Source organism: Schistocerca piceifrons, chromosome 2 (assembly GCF_021461385.2).
Source record: "Schistocerca piceifrons isolate TAMUIC-IGC-003096 chromosome 2, iqSchPice1.1, whole genome shotgun sequence".
Lineage (NCBI taxonomy): Eukaryota > Metazoa > Arthropoda > Insecta > Orthoptera > Acrididae > Schistocerca > Schistocerca piceifrons.
The window spans coordinates 358285135-358308494 of NC_060139.1; the positions used below are offsets into that span (position 1 = coordinate 358285135).

Here is a 23360-nt window from a genome sequence, read left to right on the forward strand (position 1 = left end):
TCTTATCTTTTCCATTGACAAATTACAGGATTTCACTCCAGAACAATCTCATTTGGAGCAAATCCTGTGCCCTCTTTTTTACTCCTGTCTTTTTCTGTATCAATTTCTTCACTCTCTTTTCTGATTCCTGAGCACTTAGGCTTGGAATTTATAGGGAACTTAATCTCTTCCCTTACTAAATTCCTACATTTCACACTCAGCATGATCCCTAGTGGTGCAAATCCTGTGGCCTCATGCCAAACATGATTTATATATCTCTTAAATGTAAATACATAGATGGCCCATGAAGTAGGTCCTGCACAACATATTCAGTTCTCTGACAAGTCTCGCTCAAGTTCCCTTGTGGGAAATAAGCTTAAACTTTTAATGTGCATTACACCATTCCTCTCCTGACCCCCCCCCCCCCCCCCCAAAAAAAAAAAACCTATGTTAACTACAGTAATTGGAGTAATAAAGAAATTAGCAAACTTCAAAAAATAAAGACACTGCATCTGTTTGCAAGCTAAATACATGCTGGTATGATACATGCTGGTATGATACATGCTGGTATGAGCAAGTGCAGTTAGAATAAACACAGTTTACAATTTCTACTTAACTTTGTCTTCACTAATGTTGAAACTGTTGTGTGGCTGTTTGTCTACATGGTAGATTCTCCTTCTTGTGAGACATAGTTGAGTTGTAACTTGAAAATATGTATGCTGAAATAATATCATGATGCAGATTTTCTTTATATCAACTTTTTTATGATGGCAAACTTGTGTTAACATTAGATCACACACACTGTAGCTTTACAACATCTCAGTTCACAGTCTAACATAATGTGTTATGCCTTGCTGCTTTGACTGTATGCTTCCAAAAGTTTTTGAGGTGATCACAACTTTTTTACTCTGACTGAGAGATAAAATCTAAACCAGTTGTTGCTCTTTTTCCCTAATTCCAAATTGTTGCAGTTTATCCACAATTAATTCATCACTGACAAGATCAGAGACCTTTTGAGATCAAGTAATACTCTTGCTGTACACTTTCTGTTACTGAGTACAACATAAATTTCATTTAGAAATGAATATAGGACCTTTCTGGAAAGCATCAATCATGAGGTCTCAACAAACAGTTGATTTCCAGGAACTTAAAAACACTTTCATATACTGACTTCTAATGAACTTTTTTTTAAAGAGAGGAACCACTTTTGCTGCCTTGAAAAATTTAGGGAAATGGTCCAACAGCAAGGAGCAGTTTATTACATCTGACAAGGGATAGGACACAAGATTTCTTTGAGCTGTTAATCAGACATGCCACCAAAACTTCATGAGCATGACTGCATTCAGTTTTATAATACTGCTGAGTTCACCTGGCGTGACTGGAACAAGAAACACTGTTTTGGGGAATAAACCCTTCCGAACAGCATTGGAGCACCAATTTGAGAAGAATGTTTGCTGCCAATGTTTATGAAGTTGAATACTTCACATATTTTTTAGAGTCAGAGAACATTATCCTCATTCTTAATATCTGTTATTGAATGACTCTTGTTATCTACACAACTTCCCACATTTTTAGATTTATTCCTAGAGTTGACTATAAACTTCCAGTAGCACAATTTCTTGGCTTTGTGAATAACCTTGTTGAGGATTTTTTTATATTGTCTGCAATAGTCTTGAAATAACATCTTGCCCTTAGTTCTGCAGTATACAAGCAACTATTCTTTACTTTAGCAATATATTTGTACACCTAAAGTTAACCATTTCTTACTGGATTTTGATAGGAAATGCTACATCAAAACAGTACCCATTAATTTCCTCTACCTTACTGGCAATTTTACAGGCACTATAAACACTCCCCCAAACAGCTTTACAGAGTATTTATTTTATTTATTTATTTATTTATTTCGTATTCCATTAATCCGTATTGTGATAAATCACAAGGATGTGGAATGAGTCATGATTACATACAACAGATATAATACACATATATAAAATGACAAAAATGTACCATAAGATTATGAATAAGTTTGTAGGTTAAAATCAAATCAAAGGTATAGCTCAAGTAATATAAAACAATACCTAAAAAGGAAATATAGTACATTTTCCAAATTAAACAAATAATACACATATATAAAATGACAAAAATGTACCATAAGATTATGAATAAGTTTGTAGGTTAAAATCAAATCAAAGGTATAGCTCAAGTAATATAAAACAATACCTAAAAAGGAAATATAGTACATTTTCCAAATTAAACAGTTAATGTGATCTATAGCAAACAAATTTTTATCAGTATAAAAAATCATTGCTTTATCTGTAGATACTCATCAAGAGAATAGAAGGAATTTACCATTAGGTATTCTCTCAATTTACATTTAAAAGTAGGTAAGACATTAATGTGATCTTTAATACCTGATGGAAGGGAGTTGAAAATTTTTGTGGCTGAATAATGAACACCTTTCTGAACAAGACTTAAATGTTTCAGATCCCTGTGTAGATCATTTTTAGACCTAGTATTATGATCATGACATTCACTATTAGTTTTAAAAAGAGATAGGTTGTTAGAAACAAAAATCATCAAAGAAAATATGAATTGAGAGGTAAGTGTTAATATTTGTAACTTATGAAACAGACTTCTGCAAGAATATCTTGGATGAACACCACTCATGATTCTAACAGCTCTCTTCTGTGCAGTAAATATTTTTTTGGCTAAAGGCTTGTTGCCCCAAAATATTATGCCATACGACATGATAGAATGAAAATAACCAAAGTAGGCAGCTTTAGTAGCGTCCTCATCACCAATGGGGGTGATTACACGCAGAGCATAAGTTGCCACACTGAGCCTTCTATGTAGGTCTAAGATATGCTCAGACCAGTTCAGCTTGCCATCAATTAGAATGCCCAAGAACTTAGATGATTCACAGTGTAGTATATTTTGGTTACCACAGTTTAAGTGGCATACTTCATTTTCTTGTTGAGATGTGTGAAATTGCATATACTGAGTTTTCTGAATGTTTAGAGTTAGTCCGTTGCACTTAAACCAGTGTAGGACGTCAACGAGTACAGCATTACATTTATTTTCTAGGTCACTGTTAGTTCGACTTTCAAGCAGAATAGTGGTGTCATCGGCAAAAAGAGTAAATTTACACTCGGTGTCTGTGCAAAGTGGGAGATCATTGATGAAGATAAGGAAAAGCAAAGGTCCTAGGATGGACCCCTGAGGCACACCACACTTTAATGTGCCCCAATCAGAAGAAATGGGACTATCATTGGCACCATTAATTATCACCTTCTGTTTTCTGTTTTGCAGATATGATTCTATCCATCTACCAATGCTACCTCGCAAGCCATAAAAATTAGCCCTATGTAAGAGAATGTTGTGGTCCACACAGTCAAAGGCCTTAGACAAGTCACAAAAAATTCCAATAGGTGACATTTTATTATTTATTGACTCTAAAATTTCATTTGTGAGAGAAAAAATAGCCTGCTCAGTTGATCTACCTTTTTGGAAACCAAACTGGTTTCTGTTGAGTATGTTGTGGCTGTTAAGATGTTCTACAATTCTTGTATACATTAGTTTCTCTAATACTTTTGAGAAACTACTTAGTAGTGATATTGGACGGTAGTTAGATAAATTAGTTTTGTCACCCTTCTTGAAAAGTGGTTTCACAACGGCAAGCTTTAATCTCTCTGGGACAACACCTTGCTGGATAGACTCATTAAAAATGTGACACAGGACTTGACATATGTGGTCACTACAATGCTTCAGTATTTTTGGTGAAATGTTGTCAATACCAGTGGAATTTTTATTTTTTAAGGCCTTGATGGTATTTTTAACTTCAGTAATAGTAAGTGGGGCAATACAAATTGGGTCATACGTGTTAGGGTTAGCTCTGTGTAATAAATGCGTAGCAGCATTTAAGGAACCGTTACAACCTACTTGTTCTGCTGCAGTTATGAAGTGATTGTTGAATATGTTGGAAACTGTTACAGGATTATGAATAACCTCATCCTTATAGCTTATCTCTGTGGTATTAACATTCTTGTTACTCTTGCCACACTCTCTCTTTATAACATTCCAAACTGCTTTTATTTTGTTCTCAGATTTATCAATTTCAGACTTAATATACAGGCTCTTGGATTTGTTTATCACCCTTTTTAAAATTTTGCAATATAACTTAAAATGAGACCTTTCAAGGGGATCATTTGATACTCTTAGTGAGGCATGTAACTCCCTCTTAGTCCTGCAAGAAATTTTTATACCTCCAGTAATCCATGGTTTACTGGAAGAAACCTCATTGTTCTTTCTGACAGTTTTTTTTGGGAAAGCCATTTCAAATACAGATATAAATTCATTTAAAAAAAGGTTAAATTTATCATTAACATCTGATGTGCTGTACACTGGCTCCCAATCTATCTGTGACAAATAGTCGTTAAAGGCAGACACAGTTTCAGTGTTTATACATCTATAGGACCTATAGGTGTGTGAGATTTTATTGCACAAACTGATGTTATTTACTTTCAGAAGTTGTCCATCATGGTCAGACAGGCCATAAATTACTTTGCTCACACTAGCACTGTTGACTCTATTCTTGTCAATGAAAATATTATCTAGAAGGCTCTTGCAATTTTCTGTAACTCTAGTGGGCCAGGTAACCATCGCAGCCAAGTTGTAAGAATTCATTAAGTGATCCAGGTCAGTTTTGAGGTTGTTATCAGTTAAGAAGTTGACATTAAAGTCACCTACAATTATTAAATTTCTAGTTTTAGAGAACAATTTGGTCAAAAGAGATTCTAACTTATTCATAAAGATGCAAAACTTCCCTGCTGGAGCTCTGTAAATTGCAAGCACAGTAAGTAACATGTCCTTTGCAGAAATTTCAGTCCCGCAAACTTCAAAATGTTGATCTACACAATACTTACTTAGATCTAAAGATTTATAAATGATTTTACTGTCTATATAAATTACAGCACCACCTTTCTCCTTACTTGTTCTGCAGTAATGAGTAGCTAGATCATACCCATCAAGCTGCAGCCCATCAATTCCAACTGTTACATGATGCTCAGTAAGGCATAAAACATGAGGACGGTCAACAGTGTCCATGTCCCCTAAATTTACAGATAAAAACTCTAATTTACTTTTGAGACTTCTGATATTTTGATGAAGAATAATAAGATTCTTATAGCTACCTCTACTGTCCTTCTGCTGGTCTGCTTGTCCATTAACACCGTTAGTCCCCGTTGCACTCAAAACTGTGTTGGATACATTAAGACCTATGTCGCAGCTGGAGATTTGTTCACTAGATGTCGTTGGCGAGGTCGGGTGGGTGCTGGCCATAAAAAATCACTGTTTCTTTTTGGAATTCTTCTTTCTCTCGTAGAAAATCGGGGATTACCTTTTATCCTTGGAGATACTGCATCGGAATTATTTTCCAGTCCTTGAGGTTCTTTGGGTGGAACTTCATCATATGGTATTAATATGTCATTGGCAGTGACAGGGTGAGACACAGCTATACATCTGTTTCTTGTATTCACATTGGTTCCCTGTCTATCTTGGCATGAATTGGTTTCTACAGTACCGGTACAAAATCTGACCTTTCTTGCAGAGCTGGTTGTAAGTGTTTTTACTACATCACACCGTTTCCATGGGTTTGATACTGATGAAGCAATGTTCCTGCACAGTCTGAGCTTTCCTGTTTTGTTCAGGTGTAGTCCATGATTAGTGTAATCAGGCCTTTGCAAGAATAAATTGACATCAATTACTTTCACATTAACAAAATTAGATGACAAATTCATTATATATTCATTAAATCTGTACACTGTTTCGTTGACTTCTGGCTTGTCATAACAGTAGGGAACGGTACATAACAATAGCTTTGTATGATCAAGTGCTGCAGTCAACTTTTCTAAGTCTGGAATAAAGTTGTTTTTCTTACGAATGTCATTTATTCCTGCAAGGATAATAACTGCATCGTCCATATTGAAATCACTAGTAAGATCTGATGCCCCTTCAACTACACCACTGAGGCATGCATTTGGTTTAACAACAGATGATGTGTAGTACTTGGGTTTCAAAAATTCATTTAGCAATGATGCACAGTTTCGCCCATGACTGTCCGATAGTAATAAAATCTTATTCGTTGGCTGACTCTCAATTGGTCTTTTTGTCGAATTTTTAGGAACATTGTCTCGTCCTACCACCTGAGTAGATTTCTCTGTTTCATCAATTTTATCACTTAAGGCACTAAAACGGTTGCTTGTATTCAGATGATATAACTGCTGAGAAACGAGATGTTTTGGTATCTTCTTGGGCTGGTGACAATTTGTGCTCTCGTCTTGGGATTCACTTTTGTTCTGTTGACTTCTGGCAGACAATGTGACATTTTCAGCTTTCAGTCTTTGCAGTTCTTCTAACAACACGGAAATTATTTCTTCCTTGCTATCTATAGTGCCCACTTTTACGCAATTATCACATTTCCATATCTCTTGTTTTGAGTCCACCTTTGCACAGTTATAATGATAAACAATTTTACACTTAAAGCACATAATACCTGTAACGACTTTCTTTCTGCATGAGCATAGTTTGCTGTTTGTTATTTCTTGAAGCGCAATTTCGTGGCTGTATGATGAAGTTGATGCTAAGCAAACACTGAGTTTCTCATTTTTTGCTACCACCTGTGTATGAAAGTTGCTACACTGTTCTTCTTGCGTACTGATGTCCATTTGTATACATGTAGGTGTATTTCTGTCTGTTTACTTTTGCTTGACTGTTGTAACAGCAATGTCAGTTCCTAGGTATATAGTGCATTTCTGCATAATCAGCTGCTTAAGCTGCCTTTCAAAAATTTATCCACTTCCTTTGGTATCAAATTATTAAACTTTTGTGCCTTTGACAAGAAGACTGTTTGCTGTTAACTTCAATCCTTCATTGGTCTGTGAAATGCCCTTCTGTGCCTCATATTACATTTATGAATTTAGAATTATAATATAAATGAAAAATAATATCCAACAGAATAATTACTAATTTCTTGAGACACCAGGGTAGAAGTTACAGGAAGAAAATGGTGAAGATGTTTATGAAACAGACATGGTAGAAGAATGATTTATGTCCTTAAGTATAGGCTTATGACACTTTTAACTCTATTTTCCCTATGAATGCATGAACTATGAATGAATTTCAGTCACTGATATATTAGAGTAAAATTGCGCATAATGAGGAACAGAGACTGGATAGCATGTAAATTATCTTCTGTCAAGAAAAAAGCACACTAATTCATAAAATGGGCCATAATACAGAACTTAACCTTTTTTGCTGACAGTTTTTGAAGATTCTCTAGTCTGTTAAGACTATATCAAAATGGTGCACCATGCTTAACAAGTAAAATCTAAAAGCATATTGAAAAAATATCCAGATCATTACTAAACAAAATGAAAATGACAAAAAAAGAAAATGCACTTCAGTTTCATGATAGAAATAATAATGTATTAAAATTACTGTCCACAAAAGGAAGCGACTAATATTTAATTAGTTAAATGTACATTCATTAGATTCCTTATATATTTCTTTTATTACTTTTACATGTTATATTTATTTCAGAATTCATGAACAGCTCGATGGTGAACTAGACGAATATCAAGGAGGCTTTCATCCAGGACGAAGCTGTACTGATCAAATTATTAGTCTCAAATGGCTAATGAAACATCAAAAGGTTAGGGACAAGAAACTAGTGATCATGTTTGTCAATTTTAAAAAAAGCCTACAATCGTATCGAACATGAATCTCTACTGTCAATTCTTAAACAATTTGGTCTACATCAGAAACTTGTTAACCTTGTTGCAGTCACCCTTCGAAATACTAAAGCCAGAGTAAGATTCAGAAATGAATTCTCTGAACCTTTTGAGATTCATACTGGCCTTCGACAAGGCAATGGATTGTCTCCATTATTGTTCAATTGTGTGCTGGAGAAAATCATGCGTGGGTGGAACAAGATATGCCCACCATCTGTTAAGATTTGAAGAAAGATTCAACTTAACTGCCTCACATTTGCAAACGATTTAGTGCTGTTAGCAAACAATACTGATGAAGCAAAGGTTCAGGTAGAACAACTAGAACGATTAGCGGCAAAGGTTCGATTGCAAATTTTATTTGAGAAAACAGAAATGATGCCCAGCTTCCGGTTTGACACATCCCATATCTTACTCTATAATGATCAAAAAATTAAAGTAGTAAAAAAGTTTAAATATCTTGGTGAGATTATTACATGGAATGTTAATGAAAGAGCATCAATAGGTAGTAGAACATTAAAACTTCAGCGAGTGCAGAGAACTACGTGGCCAACCTACAAAAAATGATCTCTCTCAATAAATGCTAAATTTCGACATTACTCCTCCATCTTTAAACTGGAAGCAACATATGCAAGTGAAACATTATTCAGACTAAATACTCAAGCAACAACTGACAAATTGCAGAAAGTTGTTAGAAGAATATTCTGAACAATTATCAGAAAGAAACATCAAGTTAATGGGCAGTGGAGACTTTTGCCCAATTCAGTAGTGCATAAAGAAAGTGAATCCATTATTGATACAATGTGGAAAAGAAGGATTGCACTTTTTGGCCACATACCTCCCCTGTCAGATACTGGAATCCTGAAGCAACTTTTTGACTACTTCTGGAACAGTAAAACCAAAAACATCTGGTTTAAAGAAGTTCAAAGTGATCTGGATGAACTGAACATCACCACACACCAAATTCAACTCAGAGAAGAGAAACTGCTTCTGAAGAACAAATACACATGGCTGACATTCAAACCATCAGAACGGAAGAAGTATGTCATATATGCAGAAGAACGAGCAGCCAGATCACAGCGAATGGAGAAGTTTTGGGAAACGAAGAAATGGCTGACTACTAAGACCTAAACTTAATCATTGTAGACTCTGTTGTGTTATGTCTGATTTTAGTGCTCCAATGTGGGCGTAAACTATGTAAATAAATAAATAAATAATTTACACTGCCAAGCACTTATAGATTGCCACCAGTATCCCATGAACCATGGACCTTACCGTTGGTGGGGAGGCTTGCGTGCCTCAGCGATACAGATGGCCGTACCGTAGGTGCAACCACAACGGAGGGGTATCTGTTGAGAGGCCAGACAAACATGTGGTTCCTGAAGAGGGGCAGCAGCCTTTTCAGTAGTTGCAGGGGCAACAGTCTGGATGATTGACTGATCTGGCCTTGTAACATTAACCAAAACGGCCTTGCTGTGCTGGTACTGCGAACGGCTGAAAGCAAGGGGAAACTACAGCCGTAATTTTTCCCGAGGACATGCAGCTTTACTGTATGATTAAATGATGATGGCGTCCTCTTGGGTAAAATATTCTGGAGGTAAAATAGTCCCCCATTCGGATCTCCGGGCGGGGACTACTCAAGAGGACGTCGTTATCAGGAGAAAGAAAACTGGTGTTCTACGGATCGGAGCGTGGAATGTCAGATCCCTTAATCGGGCAGGTAGGTTAGAAAATTTAAAAAGGGAAATGGATAGGTTAAAGTTAGATGTAGTGGGAATTAGTGAAGTTTGGTGGCAGGAGGAACAAGACTTTTGGTCATGTGATTACAGGGTTATAAATACAAAATCAAATAGGGGTAATGCAGGAGTAAGTTTAATAATGAATAAAAAAATAGGAGTGCGGGTTAGCTACTACAAACAGCATAGTGAACGCATTATTGTGGCCAAGATAGACACAAAGCCCATGCCTACTACAGTAGTACAAGTTTATATGCCAACTAGCTCTGCAGATGATGAAGAAATAGATGAAATGTATGACGAGATAAAAGAAATTATTCAGGTAGTGAAGGGAGACGAAAATTTAATAGTCATGGGTGACTGGAATTCGCCAGTAGGAAAAGGGAGAGAAGGAAATATAGTCGGTGAATATGGATTGGGGGGGGGGGGGGGGGGGGGGAAGAAATGAAAGAGGAAGCCGCCTTGTAGAATTTTGCACAGAGCATAACTTAATCATAGCTAACACTTGGTTCAAGAATTATAAAAGAAGGTTGTATACATGGAAGAATCCTGGAGATACTAAAAGGTATCAGATAGATTATATAATGGTAAGACAGAGATTTAGGAACCAGGTTTTAAATTGTAAGACATTTCCAGGGGCAGATGTGGATTCTGACCACAGTCTATTGGTTATGAACTGCAGAGTGAAACTGAAGAAACTGCAAAAAGGTGGGAATCTAAGGAGATGGGACCTGGATAAACTGAAAGAACCAGAGGTTGTAGAGAGTTTCAGGGAGAGCATAAGGGAACAATTGACAGGAATGGGGGAAAGAAATACAGTAGAAGAAGAATGGATAGCTCTGAGAGATGAAGTAGTGAAGGCAGCAGACGATCAAGTAGGTAAAAAGGCGAGGGCTAATAGAAATCCTTGGGTAACAGAAGAAATATTGAATTTAATTGATGAAAGGAGAAAATATGAAAATGCAGTAAATGAAGCAGGCAAAAAGGAATACAAACGTCTCAAAAATGAGATCGACAGGAAGTGCAAAATGGCTAAGCAGGGATGGCTAGAGGACAAATGTAAGGATGTAGAGGCTTGTCTCACTAGGGGTAAGATAGATACTGCCTACACAAAAATTAAAGAGACCTTTGGAGAGAAGAGAACCACTTGTATGAATATCAAGAGCTCAGATGGCAACCCAGTTCAAAGCAAAGAAGGGAACGCAGAAAGGTGGAAGGAGTATATAGAGGGTTTATACAAGGGCGACGTACTTGAGGAGAATATTATGGAAATGGAAGAGGATGTAGATGAAGACGAAATGGGAGATAAGATACTGCTTGAAGAGTTTGACAGAGCACTGAAAGACCTGAGTCGAAACAAGGCCCCGGGAGTAGACAACATTCCATTAGAACTACTGATGGCCTTGGCAGAGCCACTCATGACAAAACTCTACCATCTGGTGAGCAAGATGTATGAGACAGGCGAAATACCCTCAGACTTCAAGAAGAATATAATAATTCCACTCCCAAAGAAATCAGGTGTTGACAGATGTGAAAATTACCGAACTATCAGTTTAATAAGTCACAGCTGCAAAATACTAACGCGAATTCTTTACAGACGAATAGAAAAACTGGTAGACGCGGACCTCGGGGAAGATCAGTTTGGATTCCGTAGAAATGTTGGAACACGTGAGGCAATACTAACCTTACGACTTATCTTAGAAGAAAGATTAAGAAAAGGCAAACCTACGTTTCTAGCATTTGTAGACTTAGAGAAAGCTTTTGACAATGTTAACTGGAATACTCTCTTTCAAATTCTGAAGGTGGCAGGTATAAAATACAGGGAGCGAAAGGCTATTTACAATTTGTATAGAAATCAGATGGCAGTTATAAGAGTCGAGGGGCATGAAAGGGAAGCAGTGGTTGGGAAAGGAGTGAGACAGGGTTGTAGCCTCTCCCCGATGTTATTCAATCTGTATATTGAGAAAGCAGTAAAGGAAACAAAAGAAAAATTCAGAGTAGGTATTAAAATTCATGGAGAAGAAGTAAAAACTTTGAGGATCGCCGATGACATTGTAATTCTGTCAGAGACAGCAAAGGACTTGGAAGAGCAGTTGAATGGAATGGACAGTGTCTTGAAAGGAGGATATAAGATGAACATCAACAAAAGCAAAACGAGGATAATGGAATGTAGTCAAATTAAATCGGGTGATGCTGAGGGAATTAGATTAGGAAATGAGACACTTAAAGTAGTAAAGGAGTTTTGCTATTTAGGGAGTAAAATAACTGATGATGGTCGAAGTAGAGAGGATATAAAATGTAGACTGGCAATGGCAAGGAAATCGTTTCTAAAGAAGAGAAATTTGTTAACATCGAGTATAGATTTAAGTGTCAGGAAGTCGTTTCTGAAAGTATTTGTATGGAGTGTAGCCATGTATGGAACTGAAACATGGATGATAACTAGTTTGGACAAGAAGAGAATAGAAGCTTTCGAAATGTGGTGCTACAGAAGAATGCTGAAGATAAGGTGGGTAGATCACGTAACTAATGAGGAGGTATTGATTAGGATTGGGGAGAAGAGAAGTTTGTGGCACAACTTGACTAGAAGAAGGGATCGGTTGGTAGGACATGTTTTGAGGCATCAAGGGATCACAATCGTAGAGGGAGACCAAGAGATGAATACACTAAGCAGATTCAGAAGGATGTAGGTTGCAGTAGGTACTGGGAGATGAAGAAGCTTGCACAGGATAGAGTAGCATGGAGAGCTGCATCAAACCCGTCTCAGGACTGAAGACCACAACAACAACAACATGGGTTCCAACACATATATCCTAAAGAGATTACATAAATTCTTAGGTACCTAAAACGATTAATTTTACTGTGCATAGCAATGTTTTTAATAGAGCATTAATATCTTCTGCTAACTTCATCAGACCATCCTTGACCTACCTATGTAAACAAACAATGAATAGGCACACTTTTTGACATACTTAATAACATACAGTAAAAATGGAGACAAACAAGTGTCGTCTAATTATAGGCACATCTGATTCAAACCCGTTTAAGCAGCTCACAATATATCTATCATTATCAAATGATTGTCAACATATATAGTCCAGCATGCTTACTTACCCTATCACAGATGAAGGGTCCAGAAAACTGATTCCCCGATCCACAAAAATACAGCGGCATTGTGGAGACTTTTCCATTAATTAATTATTCAGGCCCCTCTTTCATTACAGAATTCTAAGGTATATTATAGAGTTAAAGACAGGGCTCAACTATTATGTTCTCAATTTATTGAATAGGAATTTTAGAAGCCAGAATCTCATTTTACTCAATAATTCTATTTGTTTTTATTACATTATGCATAATGTTATGTGATTTTTGAAGTAGCTCAAGAGAAATACTTGTTGCTCCACAAGGCTTACCTGATCATCTCTTCTGTCAAACTTTCTTGTAACATCTCAAACTTGCTTAATTGAGAATGTATAATATGCTTGTAATATTCATTTCTGCAACATGTGCACACCTTGTTTGCTTTGGCATTTTTATGTGAACTAGTCTACTATCATATCTCAGGAAGGAAGTCCTTTTGCTTTATAAGATGTACATGATCATTCCAGTTATCAAAAGTACTCAAAGGTATAATTCCAGGAACTGTTTCTTTTTAACAGCTGAGTATAATAGCTGATTTTTGTGCCAATTTTAGGTCAGAGTGGTGTGTGACAAGTGTCCTAGAGAAATAATGTAAGTGTAATAGTAATTATCAATGTGTCTGCAGAATCATTTTATCTTAGTTGTGCCTTTAATGCAATGCATGAGTTGATTTATTTTTATTCATGAGTTCTCTCTCATGGGACTGGATCAGTGGGTCACATTTTCAGGAACTTGGGTATGGATGAGTGCAATAAGACATGACATGAATCAATAAATTAGAATTCACTACTTTATGTATATAATGTATGTACACTGTTGTGGACCAAAAGTCCTAACGTAACAGAGATCATGTCCAGACTAAACTGGCATAGAATCTACTCAGCACCACTTGATAGTCAGAGATGAAGTGTTGGGGAGTCTCCCTAGTCGAGCCCGCACAGAACCCTTTGGAGTGGAGCAAGGAATGAGGAGAGAAGATGGGTGGAATGTTAGTGTGGTCACCTTCATGCAGGTGCACATGATCACCTACATCATGGCTGGCTGAGAGATGGTGCGCAGTGGACCATTTCTCACAGGATGGTGTTGAAGATGCACGCGACTAACCAAGCCACAAGCATTGCTGGTGTGAGGTATGGCCAGACCATTTCTCACAGAGATTGTAGGGAATGAGTTATCTGGTTGGGAAGTCATAGATGAGACAAGGACAGCAGATTACATGCCATGCACTGCAGTTGTCGTCTGTTGTGAGAGAGGGCTAATTGAAAACAACAAATTGTAGCCATGACTTGGTCACAAAGCTGTTGCAGGCATTCAGGAGGGAACAGATGTTGCAGAGGTGGCTTATTGTGTGTAACAAGTCGTCCACTAGCTGTCAGCGGAACTATGGTATGCCTCTGGAATGTCTTGTTCAGTGCAGTATCATTGTCCTGCAGGCAGAAAAAATGCTGCAGTAATGTTGTCATTGATAGTGTTGCCATATCCGGTAGGTGATCACCTCGGGTAGCATCTACAATTCAGCATGTGCAATGTGGGTTACACAACACAGTGGTGAAGTATGCATGGCCATTGACACCTGAGTGCAGAACAGATGAAACGATGGTGGAACCAACATAAATATGCATGGCAGGAGATCGGCATCCACCACACAAGTTGTTATTGCACGGGCAGCCACTGTAGGGATGTGTTGTCTCCTCATATGGCAGTGACTGGGCCAAGTCATGTCATCTAGGTGTCATTCAGATGAAGCTGTGACATCACAGCTGACTCCAACATTGGGGAGGCAATGCCAGCTTCATCAGCAAGGTCAGGTGGAGTCATGATGTATTGGACATCTGGAATGGCATGGTAGTGAGAGCATTGAGAGGGGTAATGTTTGGCTGGACTCATGAATTTTCAGGTTTTTGCCACAGTGGATGAGTCGGAACCACAGTGAGGCAAGATGGCAGCCTCTATCGGTGGTGTTGGTTGAACACTGTTAATTACAGAAGTCAGGAGGACTGAAAAACATGTCTGAGCACAGTTAAACTGATTGAAAGGCACAATTGTGAAAATATTTATGGTCCAAATGCGGCGCAGTAGAAACAAAGTGTTAATAAGAGCACATTATCTAACCAGCTGGATAGTGTGTCTCCATCCAGCACTGTAATGACACTTCATACCTGAATTTAAGTCTTGCAGAGAGTATTGAAAGTGCTGTTGTAGAGCACCGAACATGCCAATTATGAATTCCATGTCCAAACAAGCCATTTCTTGCACACTGATAGGGGAGTGGAACATTGTAAATGCACTGGGTTGCCAGTACACTACATAGTTACGGCATTGCTTCAGATTTGACCACAGTTTGAGGCTTTGCACAGAAATGTTCTACATTGTAGTGTGGCATGTGAAACAATGATGCAGGAAAATCATAGTCAGCTCACACAAAATGTGTAGCAGCAGAGTGCAATAAGGGCTGTATTGCTGTTGCATGGTAACTGACTTGACAGTAATGCGAGAAAATACAGCACAATGCAGTAGTTGGGGGCCATGCATGGAGAAACTCGAGCATGGATGGGTGGTGCAACAACATATGTTGTGAATCACTACATTAGAGTTAAGTACTTTATTTACATAAAGTATATGTACCATTACGGTCCAAAAGTCCTAATGTAACACAGGTCAAGTCTATACTCAACTGGCAGAGAGTATCTACTCAGTACTGCTTGATAGCATATTGGTTGAGGCCCCACACAGTATGAATAAATTAATCAATGAAAACTCCTCACTCTTGAAGCTCCTTGTATTTGATAATAGGAAAACCTTCTGCAATTCAAAACAGTAACATGCCTTTTGGAACTATTATACATTTCTTCAAAACCTATTATACGTTTCTTCATAACAGAAAGCAATTTGTGTGTCACTCAAATCAAAATATTTTGGTTCCATGCTGCATTTTCACTCAGTGATATTTTATTTTAAAAAATGATATCAGGGAACCAAATACTATTTACCCAAAACTTACAGTTGTTGGACAAAAAATGGAAACATTAAAGAAATGTGTGCCGATGCTAGCCAGGCCTGCAGGTTGCATAGTTGTATTTGACCACGAAAGGAACCTGTGCAATGTCAACAACACATTGCAAATGTGAGTCATCATCAGAACAGAATTCTGTGTAGTTGTTAGTACATTATGTCAGGGCTAAGTGAATTTGAACTTAGGCAGATTGTTGATGCTCATATGGTGGGTGCTTCTGTAAACAAGGTAGCTGAAGTGTTTGGTGTTTCAAAAGGTATTGTATCAAAAATTTATACAGCACATATGGAAAGTGGAAAGACATCATCTGCTAAGTTGTAACGTAGATGAAAGGGTGTGGTGAGTTATAGTGACAGATGGTCACTGAAGAGAAGTGTAATGAAAATAGAGGACAACAGATGCAAAAGCCACTGCACAACTCAATGTCCACTTTCACCAAAAAAGCAACATAAAGGAAGTTCTGTTAACAGGGAATTGGAGAGTGAGCTGCAATTCCAAAACCATTCATCAGTGATGCAGATTCTCATAACAGGAAACTATTGTAACAAAGCCATAAAATCTGTGTTATGGAGCAATCAAAAAATGTAGTTTGGTTGGATGGGTCTCGTTTCACATAGTTTAAAACTTCTAGCTGAGTTTATGTCCAAAGAGTGAAACAGTGATGATTTAGTCAGTCATATCATGATGTCCCCCGGGCCCTATGGTGACTCTGCAAGGCTGCATTACTGCCAAGGATTATGTGACCATCTTGGCTGATCAAGTCCATCCCAGGATACAATGTTTGTTCCCCAGTGGTGATGCAGTATTCTAAGACGATTGAGCCCTGTTCACACAGCTCACAATATCCAAGACTGTTTTGTGAGCATGAGAATGAAGTGTTGTGTCTCCCCTGGCCACCACAGTCACCCGATCTCAAACTTATTGAGTCTTCGTGGTGTACTTTGGAGAGAAGGATGTGTGATTGCTAACCATCTCCACCAAAATTACCTGAACTTGCTACTATGAATGAATATTCCCTTGCAAACCATACAGAATCTGTATTTACCCCTTCTAAGGCAACTGGAAGCTGTTATGAATGACAATGGTCATAGCACATTATGCAGGGTAATGTGTTGTGTTTCTGGTGTTTCCATATTTTTGCCTACTCCCAGTATATCATTCAGAACAATTTCAAACATGATTACACATGGATGAGACATACTGAAAATTGCTTGAACAGTCTACGGGTATACTGCTGGTTCATAATGTCCAACGGGCACAATATTTCGGCGATCAGACATGTCGCCATCGTCAGGTGCACTGACAAATTGAGCTCCTGAGGGCAGGTGGCCGATTTAAATCCCTCCCCCCGCGGGCCGCTCTCTTCGCCGTCCGCGCCTGCACGCCGGTGGTCGCGAAGACATGGGCGTCAGAATCTGTTGTAGTGTCGATGTGCATGCTACGTGTGCCCTGGTCGCCAGTTCATACTTCTTGCTGAGAGTCTTCTTAATTACATTCAATGCTGGGTCCCAAGCTTTGCTGAGATTGTAGCCGCAATCTCGGTTGATAAGATCTTCCCTGGTGCGAATTTTGATAGCCTCCCTTGTAACACTGTCACAATATTTAGAGGTTTGAGCCAGGATCTTGGTATGCTCATAATCCATCTCATGTTCCTCAGATAAACAGTGCTCTGCTACTTATTTGGATATTTCAGTCGAGTGTGCCTTTGATGTTCTCGGCAACGATCTTCGATGGCGCATACGGTTTGTCCGATATAAGTCTTCCCACGCTCACAGGGAATTTGGTATATGCCAGCCTTCCTCAAACCGATGTCATCTTTCAAACTTCCCAGTAATGCCCGTATTTTATTGGGCGGGCAGAAGACGGTTTTAATTTGGTGTTTCTTTAATATACAATATACGGCCGATTTTCCCTGATAGTGCGCCATTGTATGGAATAAAGACAGTGGCTACCTCTTCTTCCATGACTTCATTCGTCTCCACAGGTTGTGCTGTGGTGGTGGGATGGAGAAGGCGTCTAATCTGCCATTCCGAGTACTCGTTTTTTCGGAACACGGTTTTGAGGTGTTCCAATTCCTGGGCCAGATTCTCTGCATCCGAGATGCTGCACACCCTGTGTACTAGTGTTTTTAGTACTTCATTCCTCTGAGAAGGGTGGTGGCAGCTGTCTGCATGCAGGTACAGGTCAGTGTGCGTTTTCTTCCTGTACACACCGTGGCTCAGAATACCATCAGCTCTTCTCTTGACCATGATGTCCAGGAATTGTAATCTTCCTTCTGCTTTGGTCTCCATAGTGGATTTGATGTTTGGATGTATGGAGTTTAGGTGTGTAAGGAAATCCAGGAGCTTGTCCCTACCATGGGGCTGGATGACAAACGTGTCATCGACATAATGGAAGAAACAAGTAGGTTTCCAATTGGATGATGCCAAGGCTTCCTCCTCTAAATACTCTATGTACAAATTCGTGACCACTGGTGAGAGTGGGCTGCCCATTGTGACTCCATCCGTTTGCTCATAGTATTCCCCACTAAACAGAAAATACGTTGAGGTCAAAACATGCCTAAAGAGTTTGGTGGTCTTCTTGTCAAATTTCTACCCAATAAGCTCGACTGACTCTCGTAGAGGCACCCTGGTGAATAGTGAAACCACGTCGAAGCTCACTAGGATATCAGTGTCTTTCAGTCTGAAGTTGTCGAGAAATTTCACGAAATCCACAGAATTACGGATATGGTGAGAGCATTTACCTACATAGGGGCTAAGTAATTCAGCCAGATATTTTGCCAGCAAGTAAGTAGGTGCCCTAATGTTGCTGACAATCGGGCGCATAGGTACCCCCTCTTTGTGGACCTTAGAGAGTCCATAAAGTCTTGGTGGTACAGGTCCTTGAGGTGACAATTTCTTGGCGTCCCCCTCTGGTAGATCCACGTCCTTGAGTAGAGCCCAGGTCTTGTTCTCCACCTTCTTCGTGGGGTCGGCGTTGATCTTCCTATAGGAGTCATCATCTGGCAGGCGCTGCATCTTTTCACAACAGTGGCATTGCCTTTGTCAGCAGGTAAGATAACAATCTCAGAGCACTCTCTTAGGTCCCGAATGGCCGCCCTCTCTCTACTGGTAATGTTAGTCTTCGTAGGTTTAGTTCTGGTCAGAGCCTGGCAAGTTTCCCGACGCACTTCTTCTGCTGCTTAAGGTGGTAATCGCGCTACAACCTGTTCCACTGCACTGATGATGTCCGCACCAGCGTGAACCTAGAGGTGGGAGCAAAGTTGGGTGCCTTCTCCAGAACCGAAACTGCCTCATGAGACAGTTTCATGTCAGTGAGGTTGATGATTGTCTTGCATGGTGCCTCCGGTGATGGTTTATCCGAGAGACATGAGAATTTTGAAATCTGATGTCCAGTGGCCTTTTTATGTGCAGAATCGGCCGTCGTTCAGGTAACACTATCCACCCAGTCCCAGGCCCACGAATTAAACTGATTGGCCAGTTTAAGATGAAGTTTAAATAGTTCCTGGGAGTTGTAAATCGGCCACCTGCCCTCAGGAGCTCAGTTCGTCAGTGCACCTGGCAATGGTGACATGTCTGATCACCGAAATATTGTGCCCGTTGGACACCGTGGACCGGCAGTATACCCATGGACTGTTCAAGCAACAAATACGCTGGGAGAAACTGGAGAATCATACTGAAAATTGTTTACTTTTTATCATTCACTCTATTCAGTGATGTAGATCAAAACATAAAAAGAAAACACCAATTCTTGTATTGAATCTGAGCTTCTTTGAAGAAATTTCTCGAAATTAATTTTTCATAATCAGCCTTAATTGTTCTCCAATAGTGAAAAACTAACTGCTTTTTAGTTAAATACACATTTTTCAATAACTACACTTTTCTGGAATACAACACCACAATTTTATTTCACATTTACTTGGTATTTCTCACCTGTATTATACGATTGGGCAAATTCTTCTGGGTACAGAGTGATGTACCCATCAATGATACACTGATCTGTTTTGTCTGTGTACCGCGAGTGGTGATGACACTTCCTCCTGTGAAAAAAAAGATAGTCATAGCTTTTACACTAGAAACTATGATTGTTTATAAAATAGAGGTAAATGTATTGAAACATGTGGTTTCAAAAAGAAACTGAACTTTTGCTGTATCAACTTTATTGCTTATTGTAGAACATTTTAAGTATTGTCCCCTTCAAAAAAGTCCCCTCAGCTGTTAATACACCATTTCCATCATTTCTTCCAGTTTTGGAAAGCCTCCTGGAACATCTTTTGTGGGATGGGGTGCAGGTTTCTCATCACATTGTCCTGTACCTCGTCTGTGGTTTGGAAATGACATCCTTTCAATGTGTTTTTCAGTATGGAAAACAGGAAAAAGCCTGCTAGGGATAGGTCTGGAGAATAGGGTGGATGGGACACAGTGGGAATGTAGTGTTTGACTAGACAGTTGCAGACAAGGAGTGACATGTGAGCTGGTGCATTCTCATGATGCAACATCGAACTGTGGTTTCCCCACAATCCAGGCCTCTTCCTGTGCACAGCATCCCTCATGCGCACTAGGATTCCCTGGTAGACTTCCTTGTTTGCCATCTGGTCACATGGCTCAAATTCATGACGGATAATGCCTTTGTATTAAAAAAACACAACCTATATCACCTTGATCTTTGACCAACTCACGCATGTTGTTTTTGGATGAGGTGACCCTTTGGCCACCCACTGCGATGAGTGCATCTTCATTTCAGCATCATAGCCGTACACACACATCTCATCACCTGTTATGATGTTCTTAAGAAAGATCTCATTGTCATTAAGAGCGGCAAGCAATTCATCGCACATTTCAACACAGGTCTATTTCTGATCTTCAGTCAACAAATGCGGTATGAATTTTGCCCTGACACAACGCATCTCAAGTTTTTTGCTCAAAATTTGATGGCATGATCCTACATTCATGTCCACCTCCTCAGCAACTTCTCGAACAGTTATATGACGATTTCCACGAATCACTGCACAAACAATACTCACATGGCCTTCATCTGTTGATGTGGGAGGATGTCCAGACTTGGAATCATCACAGACTGACATTCTGCCCTGTTCAAAATGTTTAAACCACTCACAGCACTGTGTGTGACTCATACAGTCCTCCCTGTATGCTTGGCTAAGCATTTGAAATGTCTCTGTGAAAGTTTTGACAAGTTTGTAGCAGAATTTCACACACACATATTGTTCTTCAAGCCCCTTCATTGCACTAAACTGACAAGCATGCTATACATGAGCTTACTTCACTGGCTGTGGTTTGTTTGCTAAATGTCTGAGTGACATGAGGCAAATAGCAGTTTGTTGTCTAAACCTGCGGCTAGGTGCACTCAGTAGCTGCAGCACACTCTCTCTGCTGGTTGGTGCACTGTTTCAAAAGTTTGGTTTTTTTTTTTTTTTTTAACACAGCTTGTATGTTGTAAGTCACATGATTTCTATTTGAAAATGGATTATAAAATGTGATTTAGCATTTGCTTGCCAGATAACATACATACATAACATACAAGTGGTATGGATAGCAGTTTAAAGCTTTACGTAGTACATAACAGTTCAAAAAGTATAGACTTTAGGGTCAAGAATGGTTACATCAGTACCTCCATACACATCAAACCCACCAACAGTACCTCCACTTCAACAGCTACCATCCATTCCATATCAAGAAGTAGCTTCTGTACAACCTAACTATCCATGGTCATTGCATCTACAGTAATGTGCAGTTTCTCTTCAAATATGCCATGGGGTCTCACTGAGGCCTTCACAGACTGAAATTATACTCCCAATCTTGTCCAGAAACAGGTCTCCAAGTCTTCTCTCACCAGTGACCTACAAACGTCCACAATCTGGTAGCAAGCACTCTTCTTGTGTCTCGGTACCAAGCCAGGACTGGAGCAACCAAATTACATTCTCTGACAGGGATTGACTACCTCTCATTCTACCATGAAATGAGAAATATTCTCCCCACTATCCTCCATATTCTCCCACAGTGGTGTTCTGCCAGCCACCCAACCTATGCGATACTCTTTTCTGTCCCTGCTCCACCTTTGCTCCCAACCCCTAGCGTAATGGCTCCTATCCATGCAATAGACCCAGCTGCAAGACTTGTCCCAAATCACCAACTCCAGTCCTGTCACTGGCATTTCCTACCCCTTCAAAAGCAGCCATGTGATGTATAAATTTAGATGCAACCACTCTGCTGCATTCTATAAGAGCATGAAAACTAATAATCTGTTGGTCTGCATGAATGGGTGTTGCTAAACTATAGCCAAGAGACAGCTGGACCACCCAGTTGCTGAACATGCCTCCCAGAATGATTGCTTCACTTTAATGACTGCTTCACAGCCTGTGCCATCTGGATTCTTCTCGCCAAAACTAAATTTTCTGAACTGCACAGGTAGGAATTCTCCCTACATTCTTCATTCCTGTAACCTCTGTGGCCTCAACTTTAGTCCCTGTCCTCCACCTGTCTATCCCCTTCCCTGATCTCATTTCAGTACACACCCACTCTCTATCTCACCAATGTGCCTACAAGTCCTTCCCCTTCTCTACTTCTTTCTTCTCTACTCCCCCTCCCCTCCCATCCCAGTCACCCATTGCTGTACCTGAACTAGCAGTCTATCCTGTTCCCTGCAAGCACCCAGCAGGCTTCCACAGGCAGCACTAGTGTCTCCCACCACCCCTGCTCAGTTTACCCTCCCCTCCCCAAATACCGACACCAGCTGAATTGCAGCTAACGTCAGACGCAGTCATAGCCAAGCCTTAGTGCTTGGAGACAGTAGACATGTGTATGTGATTCGTTGTGTGAATGTATCAGACTTTTATTCAAAATTGAAAAAAGGTCTTGCACACAAATACGTCGATCAAAATCTTGCACCACTCTGCAACCTCATTAAGGAGATAGGAAAATTATGCCTGAGGAAAACAATGCAGATGCCCTGGACAGTTTTAAAGCAAAAGGTTTTGTCGTTAAAATAAGAATTACCTTGTACATCAATCAGTTACAGCTGTACATGCGAGGGGGCACTTTCAACCGAAATGGCAAATGGTCTCAATAACACATGTAAGATTGATAGTGTTCTCAAAATGTTTAGGAAATTGCCATTGTAAGGTCACAATGAGATCTTCAAACCCTGTGTTTTCTTTAATGCCACCAAACTTAGAGAAATAGTTGGGTGTTATTTGTTAGAATTTGTCCCTTCCATAATATAATTTTCTTTTTAAGTGCATCCCTATCAAATTCTCACCTTGCAATGTCTTGCTGTGGGCAGTGGTCACTTAAAACTCGAGGTCTGCAATCCATTTGGACGTTGAAATTTCCATTCCTGCACTCCATTCTCATTAATAAATTCAACAATAGTGAATTTTAAATCAAAAAATTGTTCCATATATGCCCCTTGACTTTACAAACATAGTTTGGAATGATATATAAAGTCTCTGCACTCTTTGTTGAGTTTCATAAAAAACTGTTACAACTATAATGCATGTGGCTTAAGAAACTTTGGTATTCATACAATCAGTTTCTTCATGTGCTGCATGCCAGCAAATTTAACATAAATTGCTTCTCGATGCACTGAACAATGAAACCCATCTGTCCAAGGTTGCAATTTTTTCTCTTTCATTGTCAACTAAATCTTTAAATCTTTTATGCATGATATTGTTGGCATGTTGGTGGGGTATTC

The 23360-nt window shown here is 39.3% G+C and overlaps 1 protein-coding gene across 1 annotated transcript in view; it reads right to left on the reverse strand.

Moving 5' to 3' along the window:
- LOC124777136 (klaroid protein-like) overlaps positions 1–23360 on the reverse strand; it is a 468625-nt gene that overhangs the window by 19929 nt on the left and 425336 nt on the right. Inside the window, exon 6 of the mRNA XM_047252430.1 lies at positions 19583–19689. Coding sequence (XP_047108386.1) covers positions 19583–19689 — 107 coding nt within the window. The remainder of the gene's footprint in view (positions 1–19582; positions 19690–23360) is intronic.